General features: G+C 41.4%; 1 protein-coding gene across 5 annotated transcripts in view; it reads left to right on the top strand.

Moving 5' to 3' along the window:
• The first annotated feature begins 4,380 nt into the window (after positions 1–4,380).
• The window catches only part of iqce (IQ motif containing E), a 35,574-nt gene continuing 25,422 nt past the window's right edge, over positions 4,381–14,532 (top strand). Inside the window, exons 1-8 of one of the 5 annotated variants that reach the window (XM_071390137.1) lie at positions 4,383–4,617; positions 4,750–4,939; positions 6,078–6,125; positions 6,259–6,304; positions 6,432–6,620; positions 9,811–9,948; positions 13,344–13,393; positions 13,612–13,725. In XM_071390137.1, the coding sequence (XP_071246238.1) occupies positions 4,889–4,939; positions 6,078–6,125; positions 6,259–6,304; positions 6,432–6,620; positions 9,811–9,948; positions 13,344–13,393; positions 13,612–13,725 (636 nt within the window). In that variant the 5' untranslated portion in view covers positions 4,383–4,617; positions 4,750–4,888. Of the gene's footprint in view, positions 4,940–6,077; positions 6,126–6,258; positions 6,305–6,431; positions 6,621–9,810; positions 9,949–13,343; positions 13,394–13,611; positions 13,726–14,532 lie in introns of all 5 variants that reach the window. The other 4 variants (XM_071390139.1, XM_071390138.1, XM_071390136.1 and 1 more) reach the window with 4 other exon arrangements.

The following is a 14,532-nucleotide window of genomic DNA, read 5'->3' as shown; positions in this document are numbered from 1 at the left end:
GGTTTCTACTGATGTACATTATATATAGGCTAGGAGTAGGGTTTCTACTGATGTACATTATATATAGGCTAGGAGTAGGGTTTCTACTGATGTACATTATATATAGGCCAGGAGTAGGGTTTCTACTGATGTACATTATATATAGGCTAGGAGTAGGGTTTCTACTGATGTACATTATATATAGGCCAGGAGTAGGGTTTCTACTGATGTACATTATATATAGGCTAGGAGTAGGGTTTCTACTGATGTACATTATATATAGGCTAGGAGTAGGGTTTCTACTGATGTACATTATATATAGGCCAGGAGTAGGGTTATATAGGAGTAGGGTTATATAGGAGTAGGGTTATATAGGAGTAGGGTTTCTGCTTATGTACATTATATATAGGCTAGGAGTAGGGTTTCTACTGATGTACATTATATATAGGCTAGGAGTAGGGTTATATAGGAGTAGGGTTATATAGGAGTAGGGTTATATAGGAGTAGGGTTATATAGGAGTAGGGTTATATAGGAGTAGGGTTTCTACTTATGTACATTATATATAGGCTAGGAGTAGGGTTTCTACTGATGTACATTATATATAGGCCAGGAGTAGGGTTATATAGGAGTAGGGTTTCTACTGATGTACACTTTATGTCATTGCCAACAAAGGGTATATAACAAAGTATTGAGATAAACTTTTGTTATTGACCAAATACTTATTTCCCACCATAATTTGCAAATAAATTCATAAAAAATCCTACAATGTGATTTTCTGGATTTTTTTCTCCTAATTTTGTCTGTCATAGTTGAAGTGTACCTATGATGAAAATTACAGGCCTCTCTCATCTTTTTAAGTGGGAGAACTTGCACAATTGGTGGCCGACTAAATACTTTTTTGCCCCACTGTATATCCTGTACACTGCATCATCCTTACAGCACAGAGAGAGGAGGGGTCACCTAGCCGAACAGACAGACAGATAGAGAAGAGAATACTTTGGATGGACAGACTGGCAGAGACACACACAGAGTGTGTGTGCCTTCGTGCGTGTCTGTGTGAGCCTTCATGTGTGTGTGTGGGTGTGTGTGACTGCGTGCATGTGTGTGTGTCTATGTAGAGCATAGTGAAGACCACCTGAATAAACAGGGAGAATATGATACTGTTCTGTACCAAGGGGCCACAGAAAGGGGATCTCTCTCTCTCTCTCTCTCTCTCTCTCTCTCTCTCTCTCTCTCTCTCTCTCTCTCTCTCTCTCTCTCTCTCTCTCTCTCTCTCTCTCTCTCTCTCTCTCTCTCTCTCTCTCTCAGTCTCTCTTGCTCTGTCTTTGTCTCTTTCTCTCTCTCTCAATGTGTTAATTGCCATGCCATATTGATTAATATTGCCAAAACACATCTCTCTATCTCTCCCTCTCTCTGTATCTCTGTGTGTCTTTCTTTCTCTCTCCCTCCTTTCACGACAAGGGACTCTGCTTTAAACTCTGAGATAAAGTCTCTTACCTGAGACTGATTCTTACCTGAGACTGATTCTTACCTGAGACTGATTCTTACCTGAGACTGATTCTTACCTGAGACTGATTCTTACCTGAGACTGATTCTGGACCTCAGAGTCTTGTGACGAACAACTTTATGTTGACTCTCTCATCTCTGTCCCTGTCCTGACAGCAGTATCCACAGACACCTGACAGCAGTATCCACAGACAGACTCCTGACAGCAGTATCCACAGACTCCTGACAGCAGTATCCACAGACACCTGACAGCAGTATCCACAGACAGACACCTGACAGCAGTATCCACAGACAGAATCCTGACAGCAGTATCCACAGACTCCTGACAGCAGTATTAACAGACACCTGACAGCAGTATCCACAGACACCTGAAAGCAGTATCCACAGACACCTGACAGCAGTATCCACAGACTCCTGACAGCAGTATCCACAGACACCTGACAGCAGTATCCACAGACAGACACCTGACAGCAGTATCCACAGACAGACACCTGACAGCAGTATCCACAGACAGACACCTGACAGCAGTATCCACAGACACCTGGCTGCAGTATCCACAGACAGACTCCTGACAGCAGTATCCACAGACAGACACCTGACAGCAGTATCCACAGACACCTGACAGCAGTATCCACAGACAGACACCTGACAGCAGTATCCACAGACAGACACCTGACAGCAGTATCCACAGACACCTGACAGTAGTATCCACAGACACCTGACAGCAGTATCCACAGACAGACACCTGACAGCAGTATCCACAGACAGACACCTGACAGCAGTATCCACAGACAGACACCTGACAGCAGTATCCACAGACACCTGACTGCAGTATCCACAGACAGACTCCTGACAGCAGTATCCACAGACAGACACCTGACAGCAGTATCCACAGACAGACACCTGACAGCAGTATCCACAGACACCTGACAGCAGTATCCACAGACAGACTCCTGACAGCAGTATCCACAGACAGACACCTGACAGCAGTATCCACAGACTCCTGACAGTAGTATCCACAGACACCTGACAGCAGTATCCACAGATAGACACCTGACAGCAGTATCCACAGACACCTGACAGCAGTATCCACAGATAGACACCTGACAGCAGTATCCACAGACACCTGACAGCAGTATCCACAGACAGACACCTGCCACAGTATCCACAGACAGACACCTGAGAGCAGTATCCACAGACACCTGACAGCAGTATCCACAGACACCTGACAGCAGTATCCACAGACACCTGACAGCAGTATCCACAGACAGACACCCGGCAGCAGTATCCACAGACAGACACCTGACAGCAGTATCCACAGACAGACACCTGACAGCAGTATCCACAGACACCTGACAGCAGTATCCACAGACAGATACCCGGCAGCAGTATCCACAGACAGACACCTGACAGCAGTATCCACAGACAGACACCTGACAGCAGTATCCACAGACACCTGACAGCAGTATCCACAGACAGACACCCGGCAGCAGTATCCACAGACAGACACCTGACAGCAGTATCCACTGACAGACACCTGACAGCAGTATCCACAGACACCTGACACAGTATCCACAGACACCTGACACAGTATCCACAGACACCTGCCACAGTATCCACAGACACCTGCCACAGTATCCACAGACAGACACCTGACAGCAGTATCCACAGACAGACACCTGCCACAGTATCCACAGACAGACACCTGACAGCAGTATCCACAGACAGACACCTGCCACAGTATCCACAGACACCTGACAGCAGTATCCACAGACAGACACCTGCCATAGTATCCACAGACAGACACCTGCCACAGTATCCACAGACAGACACCTGACAGCAGTATCCACAGACAGACACCTGACACAGTATCCACAGACACCTGACACAGTATCCACAGACACCTGCCACAGTATCCACAGACACCTGCCACAGTATCCACAGACAGACACCTGACAGCAGTATCCACAGACAGACACCTGCCACAGTATCCACAGACAGACACCTGACAGCAGTATCCACAGACAGACACCTGCCACAGTATCCACAGACAGACACCTGACAGCAGTATCCACAGACAGACACCTGACAGCAGTATCCACAGACACCTGACAGCAGTATCCACAGACAGACACCTGCCATAGTATCCACAGACAGACACCTGCCACAGTATCCACAGACAGACACCTGACAGCAGTATCCACAGACAGACACCTGCCACAGTATCCACAGACAGACACCTGACAGCAGTATCCACAGACAGACACCTGACAGCAGTATCCACAGACAGACACCTGACAGCAGTATCCACAGACAGACACCTGCCACAGTATCCACAGACACCTTACAGCAGTATCCACAGACAGACACCTGCCATAGTATCCACAGACAGACACCTGCCACAGTATCCACAGACAGACACCTGACAGCAGTATCCACAGACAGACACCTGCCACAGTATCCACAGACAGACACCTGACAGCAGTATCCACAGACAGACACCTGACAGCAGTATCCACAGTGTCTCTGACATTCACTCAGAGTCCCATACCTGCCTTTGAACAGTAAACAGCTAGCTAGCTGGGTTAGCACACACGTTAGCTAACATTCAAGCCAGTTTCAGCAACATATGACGCCATACACAAGCTTCTGACAGCGGATACACAAGTTGGCATGAAACAGCAATGACTTTCCAGATGAAGTGCCACAGCTTTACTATGAAATGAAGACACTAACTATGTATACACACAGTAACACCCTCGAGTTAGGCCAGTCAGTGAGTACGTTTACATGCACAATAATAATAAGATATTTAAATTGATTATGGGTTTTTGTCTGAACAGTGAAAACCATAGAAGAAGCACTCGGTCATGGTCTGCGCAAAACCTGCGCAGCAAAGACGCTCATAAACGAACATTAACGTATTGCTGCTCGGCTACAATTGTTTCTTGTTGCTAGACTACTGATGCCACAGAGATAGCCCGAGAAACAACATCAGAGGAATTATTATAGAAGGCAAACCGCCGCAAATGATATTTCCATTTCTGCATCGTTTATTCCAAGCAACGGTGTAATACGAGAGATTGTAGGTGTCTGCTGTGCTCGTACGAAATCTAAAATAATCGCATGGGGTAGGTTATAGCTGCTAGGCTACTGTTGCTTTCGTATCGTTTTGAGGACAGGCATTTGATTATGTTTTGATCTCAAAGTAAGAGGTGTTTAAAAATATATATATTCCTACCAAATGCTTGTTTTTCCCGCAGCTATAGCTAAGGCAAACGTGTCAACATAGCGAAATGAAGCATCGAAAAATGACAAGAACACGCAAGGAGAGGTTCTACAACTGTCCAATTCCTCCAAAGAGAGATTAGTTTATCATTTTATCTGTATCCAACTTCAACGATGTCTCTCGTGGCCAGCGATATCCCGACGGACGAAGACCTAGAAGATCTGGTGCGTCAACAACAGCGATGCTCAACTTGTACACGGCCAATGTGTTATTTATAACGCCAACACTGTTTTAGTTAGCTGCTGTAGTACTATTTCTGTAGATTGGATACTGTTTTAGTTAGCCTCTGTAATACTACTTCTGTAGATTGGATACTGTTTTAGTTAGCTGCTGTAGTACTATTTCTGTAGATTGGATACTGTTTTAGTTAGCCTCTGTAATACTACTTCTGTAGATTGGATACTGTTTTAGTTAGCTGCTGTAGTACTATTTCTGTAGATTGGATACTGTTTTAGTTAGCCTCTGTAATACTACTTCTGTAGATTGGATACTGTTTTAGTTAGCCTCTGTAGTACTACTTCTGTAGATTGGATACTGTTTTAGTTAGCCTCTGTAGTACTACTTCTGTAGATTGGATACTGTTTTAGTTAGCTACTGTAATACTACTTCTGTAGATTGGATACTATTTTAGTTTAGCCTCTGTAATACTACTTCTGTAGATTGGATACTGTTTTAGTTAGCCTCTGTAATACTACTTCTGTAGATTGGATACTGTTTTAGTTAGCCTCTGTAATACTACTTCTGTAGATTGGATACTGTTTTAGTTAGTCTCTGTAATACTACTTCTGTAGATTGGATACTGTTTTAGTTAGCCTCTGTAATACTACTTCTGTAGATTGGATACTGTTTTAGTTAGTCTCTGTAATACTACTTCTGTAGATTGGATACTGTTTTAGTTAGCCTATGTAATACTACTTCTGTAGATTGGATACTGTTTTAGTTAGTCTCTGTAATACTACTTCTGTAGATTGGATACTGTTTTAGTTAGCCTATGTAATACTACTTCTGTAGATTGGATACTGTTTTGGTTAGCCTCTGTAATACTACTTCTGTAGATTGGATACTGTTTAAGTTAGCCTCTGTAATACTACTTCTGTAGATTGGATACTGTTTTGGTTAGCCTATGTAATACTACTTCTGTAGATTGGATACTGTTTTAGTTAGCCTCTGTAATACTACTTCTGTAGATTGGATACTGTTTTGCGACATCACCGTAACAGCAGTTATTGTAGTTACTCTATTAGTCTACCATAAGTTGTATAGATAGACTTACTAACTAATTATCCTCTCCTTGTCTCCAAGGTCGAGGATGGACTTTCTCTTGCTACCTGCATATCAGACTCTGGAAAGGTGAGATGACTTTCTGTCCACTCCTGTGTGTGTGTGTGTGTGTGTGTGTGTGTGTGTGTGTGTGTGTGTGTGTGTGTGTGTGTGTGTGTGGTGTGTTTGTGAGTTCTCCTAACTCTGGTTTGTGTCTCAACAGAAAGCCAGGAAAAAGAAGCTGTCTGGTAAACCTCCCCCTTCTCCCAGTAAGACCAGCTATCATCTACAATACATCTGACTTTGAGAATCAAATTCATCTCCATTGCTTTTACCACCCTAACTTTGTTGTCTGTCTGTCTGTCTGTCCGTGTGTGTGTGTGTGTGTGTGCGCAGGGTCGCCGTATCTCTCCAGTATGGATGTGAACCCGAGGAGATCAGCGGTGTCAGCCTGGAGGCCCCTGAGAGGAACTCTGGGGGAGAGGGGGGAGGCCCTAGGGGGGAGAGGTGACACTCTGTTGGAGAGGGGTGAGACAGCTCGGACCCCCAGAGAGAGCTGTCTGGCTTCGCTAAGCAACGGGCACGGTGGGTCCCATGGAAATTTAAACAGAACTTTATCACCGTAGAAACCAGCTCTTTACTAACATACCAATGTGGCTGTACTACAGAGAGACAACTCTATTCCTAAACCTCCATAGAAACCAGAGACAACTCTATTCCTAAACCTCCATAGAAACCAGAGAGACAACTCTATTCCTAAACCTCCATAGAAACCAGAGAGACAACTCTATTCCTAAACCTCCATAGAAACCAGACAACTCTATTCCTAAACTTCCATAGAAACCAGAGACAACTCTATTCCTAAACCTCCATAGAAACCAGAGAGACAACTCTATTCCTAAACCTCCATAGAAACCAGAGAGACAACTCTATTCCTAAACCTCCATAGAAACCAGAGAGACAACTCTATTCCTAAACCTCCATAGAAACCAGAGAGACAACTCTATTCCTAAACCTCCATAGAAACCAGAGAGACAACTCTATTCCTAAACCTCCATAGAAACCAGAGAGACAACTCTATTCCTAAACCTCCATAGAAACCAGAGACAACTCTATTCCTAAACCTCCATAGAAACCAGAGAGACAACTCTATTCCTAAACCTCCATAGAAACCAGAGAGACAACTCTATTCCTAAACCTCCATAGAAACCAGAGAGACAACTCTATTCCTAAACCTCCATAGAAACCAGAGACAACTCTATTCCTAAACCTCCATAGAAACCAGAGACAACTCTATTCCTAAACCTCCATAGAAACCAGAGAGACAACTCTGTTCCTCAACCTCCATAGAAACCAGAGAGACAACTCTATTCCTAAACTTCCATAGAAACCAGAGAGACAACTCTATTCCTAAACCTCCATAGAAACCAGAGACAACTCTATTCCTAAACCTCCATAGAAACCAGAGACAACTCTATTCCTAAATCTCCATAGAAACCAGAGAGCCAACTCTATTCCTAAACCTCCATAGAAACCAGAGACAACTCTATTCCTAAACCTCCATAGAAACCAGAGACAACTCTATTCCTAAACCTCCATAGAAACCAGAGAGACAACTCTATTCCTAAACCTCCATAGAAACCAGAGACAACTCTATTCCTAAACCTCCATAGAAACCAGAGAGACAACTCTATTCCTAAACCTCCATAGAAACCAGAGAGACAACTCTATTCCTAAACCTCCGTAGAAACCAGAGAGACAACTCTATTCCTAAACCTCCGTAGAAACCAGAGAGACAACTCTATTCCTAAACCTCCATAGAAACCAGAGACAACTCTATTCCTAAACCTCCGTAGAAACCAGAGAGACAACTCTATTCCTAAACCTCCATAGAAACCAGAGACAACTCTATTCCTAAACCTCCATAGAAACCAGAGAGACAACTCTATTCCTAAACCTCCATAGAAACCAGAGAGACAACTCTGTTCCTCAACCTCCATAGAAACCAGAGAGACAACTCTATTCCTAAACCTCCATAGAAACCAGAGAGACAACTCTGTTCCTCAACCTCCATAGAAACCAGAGAGACAACTCTATTCCTAAACCTCCATAGAAACCAGAGAGACAACTCTATTCCTAAACTTCCATAGAAACCAGAGAGACAACTCTATTCCTAAACCTCCATAGAAACCAGAGACAACTCTATTCCTAAACCTCCATAGAAACCAGAGACAACTCTATTCCTAAACCTCCATAGAAACCAGAGAGACAACTCTGTTCCTCAACCTCCATAGAAACCAGAGAGACAACTCTATTCCTAAACTTCCATAGAAACCAGAGAGACAACTCTATTCCTAAACCTCCATAGAAACCAGAGACAACTCTATTCCTAAACCTCCATAGAAACCAGAGACAACTCTATTCCTAAACCTCCATAGAAACCAGAGAGACAACTCTATTCCTAAACCTCCATAGAAACCAGAGACAACTCTATTCCTAAACCTCCATAGAAACCAGAGAGACAACTCTATTCCTAAACCTCCGTAGAAACCAGAGAGACAACTCTATTCCTAAACCTCCGTAGAAACCAGAGAGACAACTCTATTCCTAAACCTCCATAGAAACCAGAGAGACAACTCTATTCCTAAACCTCCATAGAAACCAGAGACAACTCTATTCCTAAACCTCCATAGAAACCAGAGAGACAACTCTATTCCTAAACCTCCATAGAAACCAGAGAGACAACTCTATTCCTAAACCTCCATAGAAACCAGAGAGACAACTCTATTCCTAAACCTCCATAGAAACCAGAGAGACAACTCTATTCCTAAACCTCCATAGAAACCAGAGAGACAACTCTATTCATAAACCTCCATAGAAACTAGAGACAACTCTATTCCTAAACCTCCATAGAAACCAGAGAGACAACTCTATTCCTAAACCTCCATAGAAACCAGAGAGACAACTCTATTCCTAAACCTCCGTAGAAACCAGACAACTCTATTCCTAAACCTCCATAGAAACCAGAGACAACTCTATTCCTAAACCTCCATAGAAACCAGAGAGACAACTCTATTCCTAAACCTCCATAGAAACCAGAGAGACAACTCTATTCCTAAACCTCCGTAGAAACCAGACAACTCTATTCCTAAACCTCCATAGAAACCAGAGACAACTCTATTCCTAAACCTCCATAGAAACCAGAGACAACTCTATTCCTAAACCTCCATAGAAACCAGAGAGACAACTCTATTCCTAAACCTCCATAGAAACCAGAGAGACAACTCTATTCCTAAACCTCCGTAGAAACCAGACAACTCTATTCCTAAACCTCCGTAGAAACCAGAGAGACAACTCTATTCCTAAACCTCCGTAGAAACCAGAGAGACAACTCTATTCCTAACCTCCATAGGGACATACACACACAGTTATTCAGCTAGTGTGGTATCTTGTTGCATGTTATTCCAGCTGACAGCTTGTAGGGTTTTGTTGACCCTAGTGATATGTTTTGCTCAGAGGGGAACCATGTCTTTCACAACATTATTCATTATATGTCTACCATTGTATTAAAAATATGTTATTCTCTCTCTCTCTCTTTCTCTCTCTCTCTCTCTCTCTAGGTCTGTCCCAGTCTCTGAGAGTTGACTTTGACACAACACACACCTCAACCTGTCTCTCTTTTCTCTCTCTCTAGGCCTGTCTCAGTCTCTGAGAGTTGACTTTGACACAACACCTCAGCCTGTCTCTCCTCTCTCTCTCCTCTCTCTCTCTCTAGGTCTGTCCCAGTCTCTGAGAGTTGACTTTGACACAACACACACCTCAGCCTGTCTCTCCTCTTCTCCCTGTACTCCAGAGTATCTCCAACAGGCTCTGGGCATTAAGAAACCCAAACACCTGCACTCCTCACCCAATGGTGTGTGCGTGTGTGTGTGAGTGTGTGTGTGTGTGTGCTATTCTACAGTGTAACAGTTATTCTACAGTGTAACAGTTATTCTAGTGTGTAACAGTTATTCTACAATGTAACAGTTATTCTACAGTGTTTAACAGTTATTCTACAGTGTAACAGTTATTCTACAGTGTGTAACAGTTATTCTACAGTGTAACAGTTATTCTACAGTGTGTAACAGTTATTCTACAGTGTGTAACAGTTATTCTACAGTGTTTAACAGTTATTCTAGTGTGTGTAACAGTTATTCTACAGTGTGTAACAGTTATTCTACAGTGTGTAACAGTTATTCTACAGTGTAACAGTTATTCTACAGTGTGTAACAGTTATTCTACAGTGTTTAACAGTTATTCTAGTGTGTGTAACAGTTATTCTACAGTGTAACAGTTATTCTACAGTGTGTAACAGTTATTCTACAGTGTTTAACAGTTATTCTAGTGTGTGTAACAGTTATTCTACAGTGTGTAACAGTTATTCTACAGTGTGTAACAGTTATTCTACAGTGTGTAACAGTTATTCTACAGTGTAACAGTTATTCTACAGTGTAACAGTTATTCTACAGTGTGTAACAGTTATTCTACAGTGTAACAGTTATTCTACAGTGTAACAGTTATTCTACAGTGTAACAGTTATTCTACAATGTAACAGTTATTCTACAATGTAACAGTTATTCTACAATGTAACAGTTATTCTACAATGTAACAGTTATTCTACAGTGTGTAACAGTTATTCTACAGTGTAACAGTTATTCTACAGTGTGTAACAGTTATTCTACAGTGTAACAGTTATTCTACAATGTAACAGTTATTTTACGGTGTAACAGTTATTTTACGGTGTAACAGTTATTCTACAGTGTAACAGTTATTCTACAATGTAACAGTTATTTTACAATGTAACAGTTATTTTACGGTGTAACAGTTATTCTACAATGTAACAGTTATTTTACGGTGTAACAGTTATTTTACGGTGTAACAGTTATTCTACAGTGTGTAACAGTTATTCTACAGTTATTCTACAGTGTAACAGTTATTCTACAATGTAACAGTTATTCTACAATGTAACAGTTATTCTACAATGTAACAGTTATTCTACAATGTAACAGTTATTCTACAGTGTGTAACAGTTATTCTACAGTGTAACAGTTATTCTACAATGTAACAGTTTTTTTACGGTGTAACAGGTATTCTACAGTGTGTAACAGTTATTCTACAATGTAACAGTTATTCTACAGTGTGTAACAGTTATTCTACAGTGTGTAACAGTTATTCTACAGTGTGTAACAGTTATTCTACAATGTAACAGTTATTCTACAGTGTGTAACAGTTATTCTACAGTGTAACAGTTATTCTACAGTGTAACAGTCATTCTACAGTGTGTAACAGTTATTCTACAGTGTAACAGTTATTCTACAGTGTAACAGTTATTCTACAGTGTGTAACATTTATTCTACAGTGTGTAACAGTTATTCTACAGTGTGTAACAGTTATTCTACAGTGTGTAACAGTTATTCTACAGTGTGTAACAGTTATTCTACAGTGTGTAACAGTTATTCTACAGTGTGTAACAATTATTCTACAGTTATTCTACAATGTAACAGTTATTATACAGTTATTCTACAGTGTTAAATTTATTCTACAGTGTGTAACATTTATTCTACAGTGTGTAACAGTTATTCTACAGTGTGTAACAGTTATTCTACAGTGTGTAACAGTTATTCTACAGTGTGTAACAGTTGTTCTACAGTGTGTAACAGTTATTCTACAGTGTGTAACAATTATTCTACAGTGTGTAACAGTTATTCTACAGTGTAACAGTTATTCTACAGTGTGTAACAGTTATTCTACAGTGTGTAACAGTTATTCTACAGTTTGCAACAGTTATTCTACAGTTTGCAACAGTTATTCTACAGTGTGTAACAGTTATTCTACAGTGTGTAACAGTTATTCTACAGTGTGTAACAGTTATTCTACAGTGTAACAGTTATTCTACAGTGTAACAGTTATTCTACAGTGTAACAGTTATTCTACAGTGTGTAACAGTTATTCTACAGTGTAACAGTTATTCTACAGTGTAACAGTTATTCTACAGTGTTTAACAGTTATTCTACAGTGTTTAACAGTTATTCTACAGTGTGTAACAGTTATTCCACAGTGTGTAACAGTTATTCCACAGTGTGTAACAGTTATTCTACAGTGTGTAACAGTTATTCTACAGTGTGTAACAGTTATTCTACAGTGTGTAACAGTTATTCTACAGTGTGTAACAGTTATTCTACAGTGTGTAACAGTTATTCTACAGTGTGTAACAGTTATTCTACAGTGTGTAACAGTTATTCTACAGTGTGTAACAGTTATTCTACAGTGTGTAACAGTTATTCTACAGTGTGTAACAGTTATTCTACAGTGTGTAACAGTTATTCTACAGTGTGTAACAGTTATTCTACAGTTATTCTACAGTGTGTGTAACAGTTATTCTACAGTGTAACAGTTATTCTACAGTGTCTAACAGTTATTCTACAGTGTCTAACAGTTATTCTACAGTGTTTAACAGTTATTCTACAGTGTTTAACAGTTATTCTACAGTGTGTAACAGTTATTCTACAGTGTGTAACAGTTATTACACAGTGTGTAACAGTTATTCTACAGTGTAACAGTTATTCTACAGTGTTTAACAGTTATTCTACAGAGTTTGTAACAGTTATTCTACAGAGTTTGTAACAGTTATTGTACAGTGTGTAACAGTTATTCTACAGTGTTTAACAGTTATTCTAGTGTGTGTAACAGTTATTCTACAGTGTAACAGTTGTTCTACAGTATGTAACAGTTATTCTACAGTATGTAACAGTTATTCTACAGTATGTAACAGTTATTCTACAGTGTAACAGTTATTCTACAGTGTGTAACAGTTATTCCACAGTGTGTAACAGTTATTCTACAGTGTAACAGTTATTCTACAGTGTAACAGTTATTCTACAGTGTAACAGTTATTCTACAGTGTAACAGTTATTCTACAGTGTGTAACAGTTATTCCACAGTGTGTAACAGTTATTCTACAGTGTAACAGTTATTCTACAGTGTAACAGTTATTCTACAGTGTGTAACAGTTATTCCACAGTGTGTAACAGTTATTCTACAGTGTAACAGTTATTCTACAGTGTGTAACAGTTATTCTACAGTGTGTAACAGTTATTCTACAGTGTGTAACAGTTATTCTACAGTGTGTAACAGTTATTCTACAGTGTAACAGTTGTTCTACAGTATGTAACAGTTATTCTACAGTGTAACAGTTATTCTACAGTGTAACAGTTATTCTACAGTGTGTAACAGTTATTCTACAGTGTGTAACAGTTATTCTCCCTCCAGACTACAGAGAGAAGGAGGACATGTACGATGAGATCATCCACCTCAAGAAGGTAACGAAACACACACACACACACACACACACACACACACACACACACACACAAAACAAAGGTATTTTTGGAATATTTAGGCAAGTTAGCTGGCTTACTCATTGATCCTACTTTGTAGTAGGTGTTGGACATTTAGAACCTTCTAGTAAATGGCAGAAATCTAATGGCTTTAATCCTGAACTCAGAGGAATTGATCAGGTCTGTTTGTTCCTCTCCAGAGTCTTCAGGCTCAGAAGTCCGAGAAGGACAGGATGAAAGCCAAACTACGGCGTCTGGAGGAGGACAAAACTAAGAAAGACAAGCAAATAGAACAGCTGCTGGATCCCACCAAGGTACCAACCCCCAGCATCATCACCTCAGATCATACTGACCCCCAGCAGCATCACCTCAGATCATACTGACCCCCAGCAGCATCACCTCAGATCATAGTGACCCCCAGCATCATCACCTCAGATCATACTGACCCCCAGCAGCATCATCACCTCAGATCATACTGACCCCAGCAGCATCATCACCTCAGATCATACTGACCCCCAGCAGCATCATCACCTCAGATCATACTGACCCCCAGCAGCATCATCACCTCAGATCATACTGACCCCCAGCAGCATCACCTCAGATCATACTGACCCCCAGCAGCATCACCTCAGATCATACTGACCCCCAGCAGCATCACATCAGATCATACTGACCCCCAGCATCATCACCTCAGATCATACTGACCCCCAGCAGCATCACCTCAGATCATAGTGACCCCAAGCAGCATCACCTCAGATCATAGTGACCCCCAGCAGCATCACCTCAGATCATACTGACCCCCAGCAGCATCACCTCAGATCATACTGACCCCCAGCAGCATCACCTCAGATCATACTGACCCCCAGCAGCATCACCTCAGATCATAGTGACCCCCAGCATCATCACCTCAGATCATACTGATCCCCACCAACTTACTCCATGGAGGTCTCTGTAACAGATCATAGTGACTCCATGGAGGTCTCTGTAACAGATCATAGTGACTCCATGGAGGTCTCTGTAACAGATCATAGTGACTCCATGGAGGTCTCTGTAACATATCATAGTGACTCCATGGAGGTCTCTGTAACAGATCATAGTGACTCCATGGAGGTCTCTGTAAC

This window comes from Salvelinus alpinus, chromosome 2 (assembly GCF_045679555.1).
Source record: "Salvelinus alpinus chromosome 2, SLU_Salpinus.1, whole genome shotgun sequence".
Classification (NCBI taxonomy): Eukaryota; Metazoa; Chordata; class Actinopteri; order Salmoniformes; family Salmonidae; genus Salvelinus; species Salvelinus alpinus.
Note: the sequence above shows the minus strand (reverse complement) of the source record. Positions and strands in the feature narration are given on the sequence as shown.